Source organism: Xiphophorus hellerii, chromosome 22 (genome assembly GCF_003331165.1).
Source record: "Xiphophorus hellerii strain 12219 chromosome 22, Xiphophorus_hellerii-4.1, whole genome shotgun sequence".
Lineage (NCBI taxonomy): Eukaryota > Metazoa > Chordata > Actinopteri > Cyprinodontiformes > Poeciliidae > Xiphophorus > Xiphophorus hellerii.
The window spans coordinates 14,605,104-14,626,054 of record NC_045693.1 but is presented as its reverse complement, the minus strand read 5'-3'; the positions used below and the strand labels follow the sequence as shown (position 1 = coordinate 14,626,054).

The 20,951-nt window shown below is 37.7% G+C and overlaps 1 protein-coding gene across 1 annotated transcript; it reads right to left on the bottom strand.

Annotated features, from left to right (window-relative positions):
• Nucleotides 1–241: 241 nt before the first annotated feature.
• On the bottom strand, nucleotides 242–14,859 carry prom2 (prominin 2). Its single transcript, XM_032553681.1, has 25 exons — nucleotides 14,719–14,859; nucleotides 14,576–14,610; nucleotides 13,454–13,801; nucleotides 12,312–12,376; nucleotides 10,628–10,833; nucleotides 10,346–10,466; nucleotides 9,768–9,831; nucleotides 9,595–9,684; nucleotides 6,869–7,065; nucleotides 6,149–6,223; nucleotides 5,775–5,838; nucleotides 5,536–5,692; nucleotides 5,292–5,444; nucleotides 5,079–5,202; nucleotides 4,250–4,338; nucleotides 3,654–3,738; nucleotides 3,417–3,557; nucleotides 3,269–3,337; nucleotides 3,083–3,172; nucleotides 2,924–2,977; nucleotides 2,737–2,817; nucleotides 1,558–1,626; nucleotides 1,373–1,462; nucleotides 1,170–1,282; nucleotides 242–1,093 (listed from the first exon to the last, which is right to left on the bottom strand). The coding sequence occupies exons 3-25, from the start codon at nucleotides 13,704–13,706 to the stop codon at nucleotides 1,042–1,044; spliced, it is 2,502 nt and encodes an 833-aa protein (XP_032409572.1). The 5' UTR covers nucleotides 13,707–13,801; nucleotides 14,576–14,610; nucleotides 14,719–14,859; the 3' UTR covers nucleotides 242–1,041.
• Between the last annotated feature and the right edge of the window lie 6,092 nt (nucleotides 14,860–20,951).

Below are 20,951 nucleotides of genomic sequence, written 5' to 3'. Positions count from 1 at the left end.
CTGTTTTCTGTAACAAGTCATGTTTAATCAAAATGAAAGAATATTTGTCAGATTTTTGTTGTTGTAGCACACTAATGCAAAGATTATTCTCTCTTCTCAATATACAAGTGGGATAAAAGTTTATGTGCCTTGCAGAAATGACCTCTAGCCATTTGCGCCATGAAAAAACTTTTCTGCTTTTTGATCAAGATAGAAACCACCATAATAAAATTGCACAGAATATGATGCACAAAAGACTCACTGAACTCTTGATTAGTGTTTTTTATTTGTTCACTGTATGGAAAACAGCTGACAGAAATGTTTCAACCCTTTGTAAAAATCACAAACAATCAAATGGTGTAAAGTGCTGCATAACAAAAGAACAGAATCAACTCTGCAGAAAAAAGTAGAACAAAAATCAACACCAATCAAACATAACATTATTCAAAAGAAATGACTACTCAAGATTAAAAAAAGGTAATGGCATTGTAAAGTAAGCAAATAGCAGCAATGATATGGTTAAAACTATTTGCAAGTCAATTAAGTACATCGAACCCAGAAAACATTTGTTCCCAACATTAGTGCAAATGAAAATAGAAATTCAGTCAAAAATAAAATGTGTTCCCCATTGTCAACAAGCTGCTAAACCACAAATAATGTCAAAACACTGAACTGTGCATCAACATATATACATATGTAATCAACTAGAAACAAGAAATATGCCTGATGAGGCTAAGTTCAGCCAAGAAATGTTAAAAATCCTTTGAGATTCTCGTATATCATCAGAATCCCTCTAGATGGGTTTAAAAGGGAAACATGGGCTGTATGAAATGTACCAGTCACACTGTGGTCAAGTTTCCCTCTCCACTCTATAGTAAAAACCAAAATTTACAAAATATTCAAGTAGGTATGTTAGTTTTAACTGTATTTTTTTTCAGTTGTTTTACCTAAGTGACAATGTGCCACATCTGTGCTGTGGTGTCCCATGTGCTTTGATTTTCTCAAACACAACATTTGTGCCTGCAGACCTTTAAATCTGCCCCACGCACACGCCGTCCCATGTCAGGTGACTTTCATCTGAGCCCGAGGGATGTGGTTCATAACGATGTGATTTCTGAAGACAGAGAAATGAACAGCAAAGTCAGCCGTATTCAGTCACATGAATCACCTACACATTTTTCGCTACTTACTCAAAAACATCAGAGTAGCTCATCCTCCTGTAGTACTTTGCTAGCTTCATGGAAAATATAATGCTGGGAATGAAGAACATCAGGCACCAGCCCAGACTAAACCAGAACGCATTCTAAAAAAAAAAAAAACATTTAAGAAACTAGAAAATAACAAGTAGTCTCAAGAATAAAAAATAAATTAGGAAGAAGTTTGTTCTCCTCACCAAAGACTCCACTATGTTAACACAAAGGACAGTCTCAAAGGAGTCTACGACCCTGGCAACAGGCCTGCAGCGGCCGACCTGCTGGGTGATCTGCGGGAAATTGAACGCGGCTCAAAAAACACTTGACAAACACAATGCATTCATTTCTAAGATTGCAGATAAAAGATTTGAAGTGTTTCTTTTACCGTAGTCTTGGCCCAGTCAGCATAAGCAGTGAAGTAATCCAGCTGGCAGTTTAAAAACCTCCTACTTTCCTAGGATTCGGGGGGGAAAAAATTGGTTAGACTCCATAAAATTTAGCTGTCCAAAATACGGAAATAACATAAATTCTAATAAAAATCTGTGAGATGGCCCATTTTTTTCAGCGACAGCACTGATTTGACTTTTGTTAAGAAATGAAAAGTATCTTTGGCATTAAATATGACAAATTCAACATGAAGCTCTTCATTTAAAAGTTGCAAAAAATATATTTTAGTAGTAATTTGAAGCGCTACACAAATGCTGTTTAATGGGTGGATCATTAACAATAAACAAAAGGCAAAGGTTTCAATAAATGTTAATCTGTTCTTAGATTGATCCAGATTTAGTTCCACTTTAGGTCTGAGATTGATTTGAACTATATTACACTTCTGGACATTTATACCACCATCATATATGATGGCATATTAATTACACAGCATTTAGTAAATAACTGTGTTTCTGTGCATAACATATGCAATTTGATCTCCAGCTTAGCCAGTCAAATGCAGTTTTAGACACGTTGAAAGATTCTGAGGCATGATTATGTCCAAAAATGTAAACATGTATAAATAATTGTTGCAGTGATGACTCCATAATGATGTCACTCACCACAGAATGCTAGTAGAGTCTATGCCAGACCAGGTGGACCCATTTTCTCATTAATTTATCAAAAAGGTATTTGACCACTTGAGGTCACTAACAGACTGTATTTTGAGCATTTAACTTTCAGCCTGAGATGGTCAGTCAATCATTAGGTGTGGTAAAAGAAAAAAGAAGATGGTCACTTGAAAGCAAAAAGTATCTCATCCATCCTGATTTTACTGTAACTATGCAAAAGACGCTTCTAAATTCTGAAGTGCTCAAATTTATACTGATAGGAATAAAATCTACATAAATAGTTCTTTGCTACAACATAAGTGGATAACTCAAGATGAATTCAGCAGCACACCAAATGGTCTGTGGATATGGAACCAACAAACACACTGTTTCCACTACACACACCCATAATAAGTAATCCATGGCCCTCCCACCCTCCTCTTCCACACTCACTAAATGACCTCAGGCATTAACAGACCACATGGAGCACATTTCTTCAAACTCATGCGTCTCGTGGCTCTACTCACGGTCTTTACAATCTGTGTCGTATTTGTGTTGAGAAAGTCTTGTGCTGCTTGAGATTTCCTCAGCATCTCCCCCACTGTTCCCTGAAAGGGCCGGAGAGAACCGAATGAAACCAAGAATGAAGCGCAGAGGAGAATTAATGAATGATTTCTGCTTTCTGCAGCTCAAGGTGTTGGTCAATGCACTCACGTTAATTTTTCCTGAAGTGGACTGAAGATTCCTGATGGATGATTTCAGGTTTATCTGTGGCGCAGAAAGCAGTGGTCGTCTCGTTAATGCAAACAAAATGCCCATGAGTGGGTGCCGGAATGCAAACAGGTATCATCAGAGACGAACCCCAGCACTCACCACTTGAGGAAAGATGGTCGTCTCTATGTTGGCTTGAATTAGCCTCAGTTTCAAAGCTTCACTTTGAAGTTCAGTTTTAATGGCGGGCGGCTAGAAATGGACAGAAAGTTAGAATAAACATTAAAAACGCAAGAAACAAAATTGTTCTTTTTCAATATAAATTAGCCTTAATGTGACGAGACTCACTTGTAGATCACTCAAGTTAAAAACTTTTTCTGCTGTTTTATTCAAATTGAGGTTTAAAATGTTATCCATCTGTAAGAGAAAGTAAAGGATCACCGGTTACACAGAAATAAATATAATAGCAATAACTCTACATGGGAATAAGCTGTACCTGCTGTGTGATAGCTGTACTGTTGAAATTAGCTTTGGAAGAGGTGTTTACAAGTTTCTTTATCAATTCAGGGCTCAGGATATTGACTGAAGACAGAGTGATATTTGTATTCTCAAACTCCTTGTTGATCTGGGCTGTGTACTGTGAGCATGAGATCATTAGAGAAGATATTTAATACACGCAATTAAAAGGGCAAAAAATATATGCTTAAAACGAGATAGCGTCAACAAAACTCACTTTAGACACATTGAGTACGTTTCCAAGATTTATAAGTTCATACAAGTGAAGCGTCGTCCACAAAGGATCGTTTTTCTTACAGTCTCTGGAAAGGCAGACATCAAGTATAAGTTTCTCACATACATATCGTCTTGACAAATTAAAGGCCAATCCCTGATACAACAGCTTTAGTCACTCATGCCAAACAAGTAGATACAAATTTATTCCTGTGATCAGTAGTGGTTAATCTGATCTTATTCTAATACCAAAATGCAAATAAAGCTTTTAGAAATCACAAATTTTACTTTGAAGTTATTTTACATTTTGAGACAGTCAAATGGTGTTTAGGTTATTTAAAGAACAGTGAAATAGCCCTTTAATTCAGCACCAAATAGCAATCTATGAATCAGACACCTGCCTTCTGCATCATCGGCCAGCTGTATCACATTGACTATTCACACTATTATTATTAAACACTGATACATAAACCGTGCATGAATGGTTTATGCAGCAGTGTTTGCGTTAGAGTTGAATTATTATTAAACACTGATACATAAACCGTGCATGAATGGTTTATGTAACAGTGTTTGCATTAGAGTTGAAGTGGTGATGCATACCTGTAGACATGGGAGAGGTTGATTTTGCTCTTGAGTCCCAAAGCCGAGCCTAATTCGAAGTTCGGGATTAAACCTGGAGTATCAATGAACTGTAAGCAGGAAAGACAGTGACTCAGGAATCTTTTAATTACGGTGGACCACGTTTAAACAATATTCCTAAAAAGAATTGATGTACTTTACAATTATAGACAAAAAATTATTTACCCCAACAGATAAAATATTGCGAGAATTTATTATATAATGCCTAGCTGATCTCAGTCTGGCCATCAGGAATTAATTTAATGCATCTCTGATATTTCTTAAAAGCCTGCATAAATGGTTTCAAACATAAATTTGAAATTATTTGGTTGTAATTTTTTGGAATAGTGTTATGTAAAGAAACTGTATTCCTACAAATCATTTCAAATGTATAGTATAATAGGATATAGCAATAGAAATGTAGTTTGGACCACTTTGCTATCACAGTGTTTTGTGGGCATATGAAAAAAAGAAAAAAAAATCTAGAATCATAAAAATGATCCAATAAGAGATGCAGCTATTCAAGGAGATTCACAACTGGGACCCAACCTTTTGATGTAGACTACTTTGAGTTGGTCTTTCACAAGAAATTCCAGGAAAATACACTGGCAATGGTTCTAACATGAAAAAAACGTGAAAAAGCCTAAGGGGCATGGATACTTTGCAAAGCACAAGATAAAACATTTATATCTAGAGCTACTGTACATAAAAGATTTTGTGTCATCAATAGTTATGTTTTTGTTTTGCATTCAGATTTGATCTTTAGGGATTGTAAAGCATTTCAAATGTATATATTTGTGTATATCTCTACCTGCAGCAGCTGGCCATCGTTCCATGGTCGACAAATCAGTGTGTACATGTTTCCACCCACTAAGAAGAGCACCAGCACCAATATCATGAACAGCCAGGAAAACAGAAAGCTGAACCCTGCGCTCCTGTAATTAAATCCAGGTTTAATTCTTTAAAAACACTCCCAGGGGGTTAGACAGTGGGGTGGTTTCCAGCTAGCGCAAGCGTCACTCACATCATGAGAAAGATGCCTCCACAGTTTGAGGCGCTAGAGCGGTTGGTGGGGTCTACGTTAGGAGAGAGACCCAGAGGGCCTACAATCAGACCCAGGATGTTACAGGCCACTACCAGGAAGATCACACAGCACAGGGCCAGACCCACACTCCATCTAACCAAAGAAATGTTACAGTAATTAGGAAAGTTTTGCTTTGTTTTGTTTTTTAATTTATTGCATACATTTGCACTTCCATAGTTTATACCTTATATCCTCTGCTTGTCTCGCTCCAGTTGAGTACATGTCAATGTCACTCTGGAGCTGGTTTAGAGTCTTGGACGCATTATCCAAAGCTGAAAGGTGGAGATCCTGGGAAATCTGCAAAACCTGTTTTTTTATGCTGCTCAGCTGCTCTTTGCTGCCTAAAAATACAAAGGCAAAAAAAAAAAATCTGTAGTAATTACGCAGCTTATATTTGTGGAGACAATTGTAGTATTCACTCACTTTTAACTAAATCCTTAGTTTCACTGGTCACCTTCTCAGGAATGGTGTGGAAAAACTTCTCCGCCTGTAAAATTATAAAAAGTTTTCTACAAATAGCTCTGATGCGTCTACGACAGAAGACAGTATCTGTGTCATTTTCTTTTACTGGAAAAGGAAATGATACTGACTGTTGTATAATAATAATACTGTTTACACTGACAATTAAACATATTTACACCAAAAAAAAGAAAGCAAAACAAACCAGCTCTTTGTGGCACAGAAAGCATGTATAAAAACATCATAATTTTTTTCAGAATTGTTTTCAGACTCAGACATTTTTTTCAGCATTGTTTTCAGACCATTAATGCTTTTATTTGATTACAGTTCCCACTGACCTCACTTATTTCAGACTGGATATCAGCTTTAATGACTTCAGCCACTGCAGATTGAAACTCATGCAGGCTGGGAGCCTGTGAAAAACACAAACACAAGCAAGTTCTGCTGAAGAGTTTCCAACATGTTGTAACTTAAAGCAACAGAGGAGGGCAGTAGAGTGCAAAAAAACCCCATCTAACTGAAGTTACCAAGAAACGGCCAGGTCAATCAACGAATGATTTTCAAAGTGTACTATCAATTTTGTACGTGTTCATTTTCTTCTCAAAATAAAATATATCTTAAACTTAAATAAATCAACCTAACACTTATGATTAAAGATGACATAAATTGAGTATTTTAGGAGGTGGGGAAAGAGTGGAGGAGGAGAAATTCATCATTCAGACAAATCCAAAGAAAGATTTGTCATTCTGGTCAGAGTCTCAGCCTGCGTCAAACATAGTGTGACTGCAGAAATCATTTCTCCTGTTTATTCATGACAATATGCTTAGGGACAGAATCGGAGTATTATGTAAACTGATTGCTCAGTTTACATAATGCTCCGACTCATCTCTTCCATAAAACACTTCAGCTAACAGAACTGGATGTTCAGCACCTTATGTGTCCTTGTCATGCAGGCAGGCATTCTGGGAACCCAGAACTCATCCATTCAACAGGAAAATAAATAAATCAAATAAGAATGATTCATGTTATATTTTAGACTACAGAAAACCAGCACTTACAGAAATGGTGATGTTTAGCGTTAGTTTGTCCATGTCTGCTGTTAGGGTGTGACATTCTTTGCATTCTGGCTTGGACAGCGTCTGTTTAATCTGATCTCTGACAACGCTGATGTTGGCCTGAGTACGGTCTATGCTGGACTGCAGTTGGGCTAATGATGAGTTCAACTGGTCAAGTTGGTTGCTGGTGTTCAAACTTTCTGCTCATTCAAACAAACAAACAAAAAAACACACAAAAATAAGCCACTAATCAGTGATCATTTGAAACACTCATTACAGACATTTGTGTTTTTAACAGGTTTTGATCTAGAAACTAATTTTCACTAATAGTAGTAACTTCTATTAAGGGTTTTCTACATAAGGTGTCATAGTGGAAAACAAATAACTACAAAACACTTCACAGTTAGGTGGCACTCTTGGTAAAGACTTGTAAAAGCAATAAAATACATGAGCTCTGGAGATTGTTTTTAACTCCCTCGGCTTTTGTTGTATATACTTCTTCAGCAGCAATTCCCATTCCCATATTGTAGCCATACATTACTATTTAGTCCCTTCCTACATCTACTTTTTACCCATTTACTTACACCATTGGGTGTCCCTTTTTTCTTGTTTGTGGGCATTTTTATGAATTATGAGGATAAATAGCCGCAAAATGTTCAAGTTTCATGTATAATTTACTGTAATACTGCATTATTTTCTGAAGACTTGGTGTTTGAATATTTTGTTCATTTTGGTTTTGATCCATGTTTGGGTCAGCTGACCGGCCGCTGATCAAACTGTACTCTTAGCAGGTATGAAGTGATGTACGGTAGGCAAGGGACATCCTGTTGTCATCCTGAAAAAAGCTGCATAGAAAAAAACTGAAACTGCAAAAGTACAAAACGGTGAAGAGGAAAAATGACCAGCACCACTTCCAACACATCTTCCTTAATGTGTGTGGAAACTTTCTCTATTTTTGTTCCCAATGTAGATATGGGCAAGTTTAGGCACTTGTAGTCACTTCAAAACTTATTATGACCAGCTTGCATCTGCCCTTGGTAATGGTATGTTCTCTTGTTTTTCCTACGTTGAAAAGTCGCTTTTTCTTTTTTGGTTTCATGGGCATTTAATGTTATATTTATGCTTAAGGGAACCACGGAGTAAAGAAATACTAAAGTAATTCTCTTAGGTATACAGATTAACTTAAAACATTAAATCTAAGTTGGAAAAAAAAGACATTTTCTTTCCCACGGTCAATAAATGTACTCAAACTATAAGTTGGATTTTTTGGGTGTGTGAGATTAAGCTTCTGCAACAAAAATGAATTTACCCTCAGCCTTCATGCACATTTACCAGAGCTGTCAATAAAGAGCATCAAGTACATTTTGTTTGGAAAGGCATTTTTAAGCTTATTGTAGAAAAGTGACAAACTTTCCAATGAGTTGTGTAAATGGCTTAAACTTGTAAATAACCTGTACTTGCAGAGTGTGAAGGAAAAATTTAGTAACAATGTTTAAATAAATTTGAATGTACACTTTATGATGTTTTTATTAAAGGTTTGCATTCAGTTGCAGGTCAACAGGATGCTCTTCTGACCCTCCTCAAATAAGTGAAGAACAGGGTGTTTAGCAGTTAGAAATGTGAGACATGCCTAAGGTGATAAGCCTAGTTTGTAGAAGTTCAGTTACTAGTATCTGTTTAGCCATCAGCAGAGAGGCCTTTTTGGAGAAAAGCCTAAAGTTGAGCTGTGAATGTGTATCCAACCCTGCTCGACTGAAACTTACAGATAAGTAACGTATAGATTTTTACCTGACACTTGAGCCAGGGAGTGTGACTAAGTAATGTGTGATGTATCCTATGTAAATGAGGGGACGTTCAGCCCCAAGTCAGAACTCATCCGATTCTCACTGAGATGTGAGCTTTGTACGTTTTCTCCATTTGCAAATGTTAATTAAAGCTGTGTTTGTTCTCTTTTATAGCTGAAGTATGGTCTCGAATTTTGTGCAACTTAACAAGAGTGCTTTATCAAGTGTAATAATAACTACAATAACAATTTCTGTGAGAACTTCTACAATTACATTTTACAGTTTTACACCTGAGGATAAAATCTGATAAAAAAAAAATGCCTACACAAAGGAATGCTTGCATATCAGGTTTCTATTTCTTATAAATTGTAAAGCAGACTAAGTCACTAAGGAGGTAGAAGAGTGGACGCCTTAGCTTCCAGCCATAGAAGATGCAAATATGCAATATTACTTCCACTTTAATGTGTAAAGACACATTAATGTGTAACCATTTTACACATTAAAGTGGTAAAGTGGTTACACTCAAAGTCCTTCCCAAAGTCCTCATTGGGAAGCTCTTCTTCCCAAGGAGCCCAAACATTCAATGTTTAAGGAATCAGAAGCAGTACAATGAGATCAAGTATACTCTGCACTGAAATCGGCCCTTTGTCGAACTAAAACAAAACAACTACTCTAAACAAAGGCTCAGTCAGGAGCCTTCTTAACTACTCGGTTTATAGGTCAGTGGGAGCAGCTGACTTGTCTGTACTTGGCTCTGTATTATGTAACTTTTTATTCCTAAAACTAGCGATTAAAACATCTAATCAAAAAAGTAAAATGCACAGCATGTACAAAGAACATGTTAACTCCATTCGGAGCAGGAAGCAGAGATGTTCATTTGCAAATATGAGCGAACGCATTTCCATGCTCTCATGGCCCAGACCTGGTCAGGCGTGGAAATCATACCATTGTGTAGACGTTTGACCGACTGCAGAGCTGGGTCAAGAGTTCCTCTAAAGCGATGCTGGATTTTCTCCCCCAACTGACGTCCAATGTCTGCAACACCCAAACAACTCAGTTTGTGACAGGTGACGCACAGTGGTTCCTCTATTTTAGAAGTTTTACTTCCCTGTTCTTACCATCTAAGTTCCTGGTAACCTCCTGCACAGTTCTGTAGCTTTCATTCACCACATTTTCCACTTGCTGAAGTCAAACAATGGAAAATTAAACAGATGAAGTGGGTACTTATGGGTTAAACAATAATATTATATTAATATAATTTAAATCACATGAAGTTATAGTATCTCTAAGCCAGGTACCACCCCATTCTCTTTACATGACCATACTGACACTGCAAAATAAAGAACTGGATCTAAGTCAGTTGACAGATGTAAGATTTTTTTTTATTTAATCTACATTGCCTTGCAGTTGATCAATCGTGCTATTCAATCTATTTCAGTGGGATTTCATGTGGTAGAGGCATAATTTTGAAGTGAAAGAAATACAATACAAAAAATTTTAGAATTTCTTTCAGATTAAAAATCTGAAAAGTGTGGTGTGCATATTAATGGTAGAACTTCCCTTTGGGAATTTTTTTGACTAAGCAAAAACTATATTTTTCATGGTTTAAAAGCAGTTTGAATAAAAAAAGATAAGATGATAACGACTGCCAAACTGCCAGTTATCAACACTGTGACCTGTGTATATTTTCACTTACTTGTGGCACAGACACCAGGAAGGTGTGCATGTCACCTATTGCATTGTTGAGCTCCGACGGACTCTGGTTCACACTCTTTTTAAGATCGTCGTTGCTTCTGAACAGGCAAATGTTACCAGCACTGCAATAAGAAACAGAGAAAGAACAAAAGCAGATAAATTTGCTTAATGAATAGACAGTTTACCCAAGAGATGCAGACATGCAGTGAGCTGCAAACATTTGAATGAACTTCTCATTATATCTCTTGAAAACACACACACACACACACACGTGCATACTCACAAGATAATGATTGTAATTGCAAATAGGCTGAAGTAGAGAGTTCTTCTGAGACTGTTGATGGAGGATGTCTGCTTCTGGTACATCTTCCCCCCACAGTTGCCACAGCAGCGACAGCAAGCCACGGAGAAACCAATTATGGGCATCAGGACGATGTACAAGATGCCAATGGCGATACACACTAGGAAACCCACTTCATACGTGAGGATCTGAATGCAAAAGCACACGTGATAATTAGATCCTTGTGGCCTCATATGATGTCAGATCCCAGTGAGACATCAACAAACAAGTTCTCTCTTTAATGTTTTGACATATTACAACCATGAGAATGGCAGTCTTAGCAGTTTTCAGAACATTCAGGCTTTTTTCCAATGTTCAACAGTCACAGATTCTTAGCTCAACAATCCAATAAACATTGAACACATGAAGAAAGAAACTGGAAAAGACATAAAATCTAAGGAACTAGCTGAAATCTGTCAGTAATTAGAAAATAATCCTTACCCCATTCAGAACAAATTAAAGTTAGATGGCTTGGTTCTAACTGATGGCCTAGAAACAGTGATATTTCATGTCCAATGCATTTTACTAGAAGTGTGTGGTAGTGAATAAAAGCAGTTAACTTTTGCAACATTTCATGATGCAAAACATACTGACTGTATTGCTTATGAAAGTCTTTTGAAATGTCCAACTGCTTTAGTAAGCAATGTTGAGGCCATAATCTGGAAGTGGAAATAATTTAATGCAACTCTTGTAACCAGTCATGGCCAGGTTCTCCTCACTAGTTTTCTAACATAAACTACAGAGCCAACGACTCCTAACAGAGAGCTCAGAAAGATCTGGAATTAGCAGGTTAAATTTTTTCACGTCAACAGCAAGTTAGGCACTCAATTACTATCTGCCATCGACTGTGTAAAAACCCACTGCTTTAGACTCAACTGCTGAAGAAAAAGCAGAATTGAAGTCTGCTTTATTGAAAAGCTCTGCAGGAATTACATGCTTTGTTAGAGAACATAATCTGATCAAATTAGACCAAAATTGAACTCTCTGTATCAATGCAGACTCCATGTTCGGACCAGGAATGTTTTTGCACATCACTCTAAAACCACCATGCCGAAAACAGGGAAGTCTGGAGCCCAGAACACTGTGGTGTGAAAATTTCATTTCCATAGTGGATTTTTCACCAAGACAATCCTAGATACACAGAAAATGAAACCCTGGAGAAGAAGTTCTGGAATGCCCTAGTCAATCACCTCACTTGAATACAATTGAAAATCTATGAAAAGAGCTAAAGTTCAGAGGGCATAGCAGAAACTCCTGGAACCTTCAAGATTTCAAGACATTTGGAGCAAAAGCGGGGGTCTAAGTTCCACTTAAACAGCTTAGCTCACGAGTTCACAAAAAAGGCTTTTTTACTTACTACTTATTACTACTAGAGTTTTCAATACATATTCCCTGTGCCAGTCTACTTCATAACTTAGTTAATGGACTTGTTTTGATTTCAACACACGTGGGCATTATTTGGGTCTTTACCAGCAACTGCTGTGAATTTCATGCCAATAGCCTCATTGGCATAAAATGAGGTTATGGAAATCTATTTCTCATTTGAAATATATTTCATTAGAAAAAGGTTGATGCGTTAGATACTTATTTTCCCAATTGTGTATATTTCAGATTCAAGCACACTTACTTCAGTCATCAGCCCTTTGTTTGACTGCACCTGCTGAGGATCCTTGATTATTTCCAGAAATAAGCCTGGGAAGAAATGTGAGACAAAGTTGCTACGTGTTTCTGAAATTTAAGAATAAATGTGAGGCATTTTCAAAGAAAGCTGATTTGATGTGTCATGCTTCCTGCCTCTCTACTCTGGTCAGCTCTGTATAAAAATCCTGGCCACAGGGACAGTATGTCCTGTCCTTTACAAAACATCTTAAAATTTTCACATTGTACGGTGGAAATCTGACACCGACATCTAGTGGTTACTAGGATACGGGTCGGCCTTCAGTGGGAGATAACACAATACAAAGCCAGTCATTAATGTTACCGCTAAACCCTGGTATTGTGGATTTAGTTCACAACAAAAGCCGGTGCTGGTAACTGAGAAGAAACGCTCAGGTACTGATCAAACGAGCTTTTATGTTTCATTTACCATCTGTGTGACATCAGAAAGCAGCATGCTATAAATATAATCCCCTATTCTTCTACTTACACGCATTTATACATTTCTAGCCTGCGGTGCAGGGGATTGTGATCAAAGTGAGGCATATACGAACTTGAAAAAGTCAGGAAATAATTAGCTTTTTGTTACAGACAGATGAAAGGCAGTGTTCGGTTACGCATTTGTTTAACTGGTATGGTTTTGGGTTTTCTAAACATCAAGTGGCTTTTTCTTAAATCGCACTCGATACATCAATAGCAATTGGGTCAACTATGAGCTTGTATTGTCAGACTGGTTTTTGACTCTTATCTGAAATCAATATAAAGTTGGAAGGATAAGTGGAACAGAGACTGCTTTATAGGGCAACTTCAATAAATGTTAAGGGCCTGCAAGGATCAAGGAAACAAAAGAACTAAAGCTAAGACTAAACACAAAAGTTAATGATTGACTGGCCAAATTTCGAGAAGTCCCATTTACTCACTCGTTAACTACCTCTGTGATGTTTATTTGTGGAGATTGATGCGTTGTCCCAGCTCCTCACCCCATAGGTAAAGTTTGCCCAAGCAAGTGGAAACCACATTATTTTATTGTGGCTAGTCTATAAGCTAGCAACAGGACATCAATATGTCTCCTAAGTAAACTGTTAGATGGAGGAACAAGAAGACAACACTTACGTTCAGGAAAAGGGTGAGGCTGAACTGTGTAAAGAAAGGACTGGACAAATGGCACCAAAGACACCGCATCCACTTTGGTGTTTAATATGCTGTTGTACTTAGGTTGGGTGATGTTCTGAGTGACTTCGGCCTCTTGACAGCTGAGCTGTGCAAAAACGTCCTGGGCCGAGCTGCTCCCCAGCAGCAGCAGCAGCAAGATCGTTCCTACTGCCCCGCTGTATGGCCATCTCCACATATTCTCACATACGTGCATTTTCACAGGTTAAACCAGACTGAAAATGTTTATCGGAAGAAAAAGTCACAGTTTCAGAGTGATTAACTCATGGTGCGAGCACTACCTGAATGCACCTGGAAAAAAGAAGTACAGACTGAATACAACGCTGAACTCAGAGAAGAAAATAGCTCCATTTATTAGAGATTTAAAGAAATCACTGAAACCCACAGAGTGAGTCACACAAACACAAAGAGATGATAAAACAATTTTCCTATAGTGACTGGGAAAATAAACAATGTTGTCTTTTACAACAAGAACCACAACAATGACATTTTGGAAACAGGAAGTAAATGTCTATTTAACTTCTAAAACAATGAAGTGTGGAAGATGTCGGCTTTTAAATGTTCCAAGAAATGTCAAGAAAATGACTGTAACCTAACAGACTTGTGTTCAAAGGGTAAACAGGGAGATAAGCTGCAGTTACCTGCATTAGTTTTGTTTATCCCAAACCATGCTTGTTCTACAAAGTTCTGAAGATTGTCAGAGCTTTTTAATAAAGCACACAATTGTATGTGTGCTCTATTAACTCTTCAAACCCTGACACAGGGAATAATACGCAGAGATTTACATTTTTTTTCTAAATCTGAACAAAACAAAACCTATTTTTGTCTAACATTTGACACATAAGGTCCTATGGCTTCTCAAAAGATATATTCAAAACAACAAAAAGACTTTCAGTACAGCCCAATTTTTAAGACAGTGATAACTTTGTTAATGATGTAGTGGTGGCTGAAAAACATGAATCAGAAAGGAAACTTTTATCATTTAGCAGTTAACTAAATACGCCAACAGTGAACAAAAAAAAAAATTAAGAGCTGCGATGAAAACAAAAAATTAAATGTTCTTACCTGGTCACTGGGTACAAGTCATTAAGGCATGGCCACTACAGAAAACAAGTAAGATCAAAGTGGTAAATAGGATAGATTTGAAGACAAGATACTGTGAGGAGAAGCAATAGTTAAATTTTGTAATTTCCTTTCACCCAACTCACCTTCCTTAGTCAAACAGCAAAATTGTACTTATGTTCACCTGATCCAGAGCTATTCAGAGGGAGGAGTGGGAGAATTTCAGTGCATTAGAGGAAATCTGATACGGTCTGCTCTTGTTGGGAAGTTGTCTCTGTGCTGGAGTGCACAGCTCTGACACAGAGGAGGGAGGGGACAGAACAGGGATTGGAGCAGAGAGAGAAAGGGAGGGTCCTAAAAACCAACACACAGAGAAAGAGAGGCAGGAATGGAAGAAGGAACATGTGGGGGACAGAGATGAAGAACATAATAGGCAAACTTTCCGAAATGGTTTCCTGGATCCTGGATTAAGCGTGTGTGAAAAGTTCTTTAAGATGACAAATATGTAAACACTGACTACACCTGATTCCAAACAAGGCCACTTATTTGTGTCCAGAGTTAATAAAATCCCATATGGTCACGTGATCATGCAAAGTAAGTCAAATGTGCAAGGGAAAAGCGTCCAAATAACACGGCACACAACTTGATATGTGTGGAGAAAGATATCTGAGGAAGATACACTTGGGATTGGGAGTTTTCTGAGATACACAATATCCAAAGCATGTCAAGGAATCCTGCAAGAACATTTCAGGGAATATTGGGGGTTATTGGAAACAGCTGAGAAATGTTATCAGAAGTATCCAAATGGAAGCTTTTCAGCGCCACTTTTCAGTGAAGCATGTCAAAACAAGAACAAAGATGCCGGTCTGTCTGAACAACACCCCAGATTAAATAGTTTCAGGAGAGGAACTGATGGGACAGAACCTGCAGAGGCATACCTTTATACTGATTATGCCTAATGTTAACAACTGTTGGCGTGGAGGTAGAGTTGGGCCTAGTAAACATTAAAAGGGGCAGCAAAAGTCTGCATAACTTTAAAGCAGTGGATGAATTGTCTGTCCGTTTCTGTTTTCTTTGATCAGGTGCACACCGGCTAATCACCTATAACTGGTTAACCTCAACCCAGTGTCGTCAATTACAAGCTGATCCTTTAATCTGTTCATCTAGAAGCTTTAGCACGTGAACACCACCACAACCAAAGAGTGCATTAAACAATCCAGTGTCTTCTGAAATAGCATCTCAGAGTCGGGCACATTTCACCGTTACAGTCGCAGTGAAATTTGTTGGCACATTGTGTAAAAAGAAAATAAAAATATGAGTACATTTATTCAGTGGAGGAAAAACATATGCAAGTCCTCCCTTTAAACATTAATGCTAATTTTCTCCTAAAGCCACATCCATTGCCGTAGTGCTCTGTAGATATGTTGCTCAAAATGCAGAGATGACAGAATTAGGCTGGTTAGAAAAGGTGTTTGATTCACATTATTTTTAGAGGTGGGTAGAGTACCCAAAAATTTTACTTGGGTAAGAGTAATACTACTTCAACATATTTTTACTCAAGTAAAAAAAAAAACGTAGCCATCCAAGGAATTAATCACGTTAGAGTAAAAAGTATTTTTAAAAATAGCATCTTATTATTTAAAAATTATCTAATGAGACAAAGATAAAGTTTAATGCAAATTCTGGTATTTTAGACTTAAATGAAAAAAGGAATAACATTATGGCCTGCTTTAGACAAGGTCCAACAGGGGCTAGAAGCCCTGTAGAAATGGCCCTGACCCACTTACTGTAGAGACAATACTAATATTTTTTATGATGATGTGCTCTTTCAAAGAAACCATAACTAATTGATTCCTTGGACCAATTTTATGTTTTGCCTTTGCAGTTAAACTTTAACAATGATTTATTTTATACAAGGAAATAGTGCCAGTTTTGTTTCATGCTTTTATTGTGGCCCCACCCAACAGCTTCCCGTTGTGTGGATAGTTATGCTAATATGATGTAGCTGTACTAGTAAGCGTGAGGTCACGAGCTAGAATCCATTGGATTTCATTTTTGTTTTTTTATGCTAGTCAGTCTCGAGTCAACTAGCGTCGAGTCGACGTTTTCTACGCCCTTAATCGTTGATTATGTCAAATATATACATAGATTTAAATATAGAATTTATGCGTCGTTTTGATGCAGTTTCTTAAGAAAAACAAAAAAAGGGCTCAGTGGGTAAAAGTTGCTATTTCACATAGCCTACTCATAATTTGTTTCAGGTAAACCTACCTGGAATGCTGGTGGTGTCTTAATTATTTCTGACCATAACTTATGGTTCCAGCCAGGGGCGCCGTACCACCTGGGAGGTTTACTGTGGAAACGATTTTGGGTCTTACTTCCGGCGTCCACCGGAAGTAGCAGTATTTCATTGTAATTTGTAGGGGTTTTTTTTGCCAATCTATAATCATGATAGGAGTTACATCGTTATTGTACAATATTTAGTACAACTTGTTTACGGACATGCTGTCTGCTTTCAGAGAGCTGTTCAGTACAGAGGATCGTAATTGTGAGTTTAATCACAGGGAGCGACCGGAACACAGCGATAAGTTCTGTAAATGTGAGTTAGCATCGCTGATAGCAGCTCATTTCCCTGAAGAGCTGACAGTAATAAAGAAGAGAAAAGCAGAGAAGCTGGGCCAGCAATGCATTTCTATTAGGCAAAATAAAATATCTGGGTTTATTTAGTCCATCAGAACCAGAACCTCGAGGTTCTCCGTTGCTGAGTGTCGCTGCAAATCAGCGGAGAAATGACCGCAGCTACTGCGCTCCAGACTGTAATACGGAGAATCTTCCCACTGGACTAGAACCGAACCGATTCACACATTAACCTGTTATAGAGAGAAACTTGCCACTGGAAAGTGTCGTAAGATGCTCTTGTGGAGCTCGGGTAAATGTGCTGCTGTTCGTGGCTGTACTCTAACAATGAGACCAAGTTTAATTAGTGGCAGTAACAAGTATAGGGGGGGAAAGTTAGGACAATTCCAATGACCCCTGACCGACAGCCCCTATCTATGTGGATTTTTCCTGTCTCTCTACTCTTTTTACAGTTACACAACAAATACAATGTATTTCTTACTCACAAAAATTCAAACAATCGTAATAAAATATTCCATTAGCACACTTAAGAGTGAGTGAAAGAGGTTGACTGACAGCACTAAGGCCCTCCTCCTGGTTCTGATTGGTTGTTTTTCAGAAGATGTATTTCTTTAGACAGCAATAGGAGTTAAGGGAAGAGGGGGATGAGATTAATCTTTTCACAGATTATCTGTTTCATGGCAAACTGTCACGACATGGTGACAGCTTTAACAACTGTGGAAAAAAATTGTTTTGTTAAAGTTAGATTCTGTCGCTTGAACAAAATACAGCAACATAGCATTTTTTGAGGAGTCACTGCTTATTAATTAATTAATTAATTAAGAGCTGACTTTAAATAATATTCAGTGTTAGATTTTCTGTATGCAAAGAGAGGTAATTCTTTATTATGCAATGGTGTAAAATCCTTCACTGACAGTCTAAAAACAATTAATAAAAGTGTAATCCTGGATTTGTAATTTCCTAGACTCAGTAACTGTGACTTTCTTTTAACTTCACCCACAGTGCCCAGCTTTAGTCAATAAGAATACTTGAGCAAATGCTGTAACCACCACTTCAGCCACTTGACCCAGATCAGAAAATAACTCTGGAGGAGCTCCAGCAATCCACAGCTCAGTTGGAAGAAGCTTTAAATATGTGTCAACTATTAATTACACTCTCCACAAATCTGGGATTCAGGAGAGTGTGGAAAGAGAAAAGCCACAAGGAGCCTCATTTACAGGTAGCCACAATTCATTCTCAGGTTCTGTATATGTTTTGGGGGTTTTAACTGGCTCTACACATCTGGTTGCAATAAATGGGTAATTAACAGACTTCTGCAGCACTGCGTGGCAGCTGAGGAAGTAATGCAATGCAATTCAGAGCGTCCCAAGGACCAGGATTGAAAACCAGTGATTTAGCGAATCCAGCAAACGTAGCAAAATGCACTCTGCTCAGGTGATAATAAAACATTTTGGCTGACATGTAGAAAATTTTGTATAGCGCTACAAACTCCACATCACCCTACAGTACACATTTCTCTTCCAATTTACAGCTTTGTGTTGCTCTGTCACAGGACTCTTTACTATCCAAACAGCTAAGTAAAACGAGTATAGACCCACAAATACTAAATAACCTTTTGAAAAAAAAATCTTGCTTGGATAAATGTCTACTATCCATTAAAAATTATCTGGTGAAATTTTTAATGAGCAACTGTTTTATTACTGTTTTCAATAAATATAATTATAGCCAGTGTTGGGTAAGTTACTTTAAAAATGTAATCCGTTACAGTTACAAGTTACCTTGTTTAAAATGTAATTGTAGTGTAACTTTTTCGATTACTTTTAAAAAGTAATGTAACTAATTACTTTAGATTACTTTTGGATTACTTTGAGGTTTTAATGAGTATTGACCCATGTTCAACATTTAATTTTTGAGAACTGAGTGGGAACCTTAAAAGAGCACTAAGCTGAGAGGGAATTGCTGACAGGCAATCACAGGAGGTCCACAAGAAGAGATGCCAGCACCAGGCATGTAAGATTTTCTCAGACTCCTCTCATCGGGCCATACTCTTTCCTGCTCCTCCCCCAGGCTCTACCATTTACGCAGTTTGCAGACTAACACAAGCAGGTTCAGAAACCACTTCTTTCCTACAGCGGTCACCTTATTGAACTCTTCCCAAAGACCAGTCTTTCCTTCCCCTCTATCCATACCTTACTGTACCATCCCAACATTTGTACAGTGTTCCTCTTCAATTCGCACCTGTATAGCCCTATCTACAGTGGCTCTGCACATACATGCATTTCCCTAGGGGTAATTTATTTATTCTGCTGCACATATCTATCAACCATCTTTCCTTACCCTAGCTGTGAATAACTGCATTTTATCTCTAAATACTGCATGCTGTACAATCTGCACACGTTGCACTTGATTAGATGCCAAACTGCATTTCATTACTTCATACATGTGCAATGACAATGAAGTGCTCTAGTTTAGTAATAAATAAGCAAAGTAAGACTTTTACATCACATTTTATTTTTCGTGATTTTTTCTTTGCACACCCTTGCTTGTAAAATTAAACACGGCACAATACAGTGCATCAAGAATTAAGATGGACGATGGGTCCCGAGTATCAGATGGACTAAACGTGCCTTTCAGAAGAACGCCTGGATGCTTCCTCTGAAAAGAGAGAGAGAAAAAAAGATAGAAGAAAAATATACTATAATTAATAATTATATGTTCAAAGTAGCATTAATTGGGGCCTGCCCATAGCAATGCATAAGGAGAGTAGTGACTGACTGACTTGCGAAGCAAGTTATAAAATTCCACAAGCTAATGACTACTATTTAGCTAAGCTTAGCATTGATGCTAATTTTTAGCATCAGAACGCTGGGTCCAAACCGACGGGCACACTTTGGCAGGCCCCAGTTAAATTTCTTCAGGAATTTTCTAGTTTACTTTATGTTCATCATGAAAACCATAACACTAGCACATTGCATACAATGTCTCATGGGAAAGAATAGATTCCAACGTTTGTCAGGCATCAACACCAAACAGTCAAATATTCGTAAAACAATACGCTTCGTCTATCAGTGAGTTGCACTTACCTCTAAATGTTTCCTCAGGTTTGACATAGATTGCTTCGACGTGGACAAGTTCTTGATAGCCGGCAAACACTTCTTGCACTGCACGGTTAAATTTGAGCCATTTTCACATATGTAAATGAAATGCTCCTTATATTTCCAGAGCTGGAAGGCTGTCATTTTTGATGCGCTGCTTGAGCTGAAATGGAACCGTCCGCTCGCTTGCTGTTCCTCCAGGAGGCTCCGCCAGCACAGGACGGAACATCAGAGTGGCATTGCGGCTGGCAAATATGATAGAGACAAGGAGCCGTAGCGGGAAACGGCGATATAGGGCGCAAAGCAATAAAAATATCATTACATATTTCGCAAAGGTTTTAGTTCATTTTTTTTTTAAAATGTAACTAAATTTGTAATTCTTAATATTTTCGGAAGTAACTGTAACTGAATTACATATTTTCTCATTGTAACTGTAACGAATTACAGTTACTCTTTTTTTGTAATTAAATTACGTAACGTCGTTACATGTAATCCGTTACTACCCAACACTGATTATAGCTAACTTTTTTTGTATGGGTTGTAGATATTTGCACAGTTTCCAACCATATAAGAAAAACAGATCTATGTAAAGATGACTGATGGTGTCATTCTATTGTAAAAATTAAATGGAAGACGTATGAAAAATC

Coding starts and splice junctions, on each gene's coding strand:
- prom2 (XM_032553681.1), bottom strand. CDS start 13,706: ATGCACGTATGTGAGAATATGTGGAGATGGCCATACAGCGGGGCAGTA. Junction 12,377..13,453: donor GCCTCACCCTTTTCCTGAAC/GTAAGTGTTGTC, acceptor ATTTCTTCCCAG/GCTTATTTCTGGAAATAATC. Junction 3,338..3,416: donor GTACAGCTATCACACAGCAG/GTACAGCTTATT, acceptor TTTCTCTTACAG/ATGGATAACATTTTAAACCT.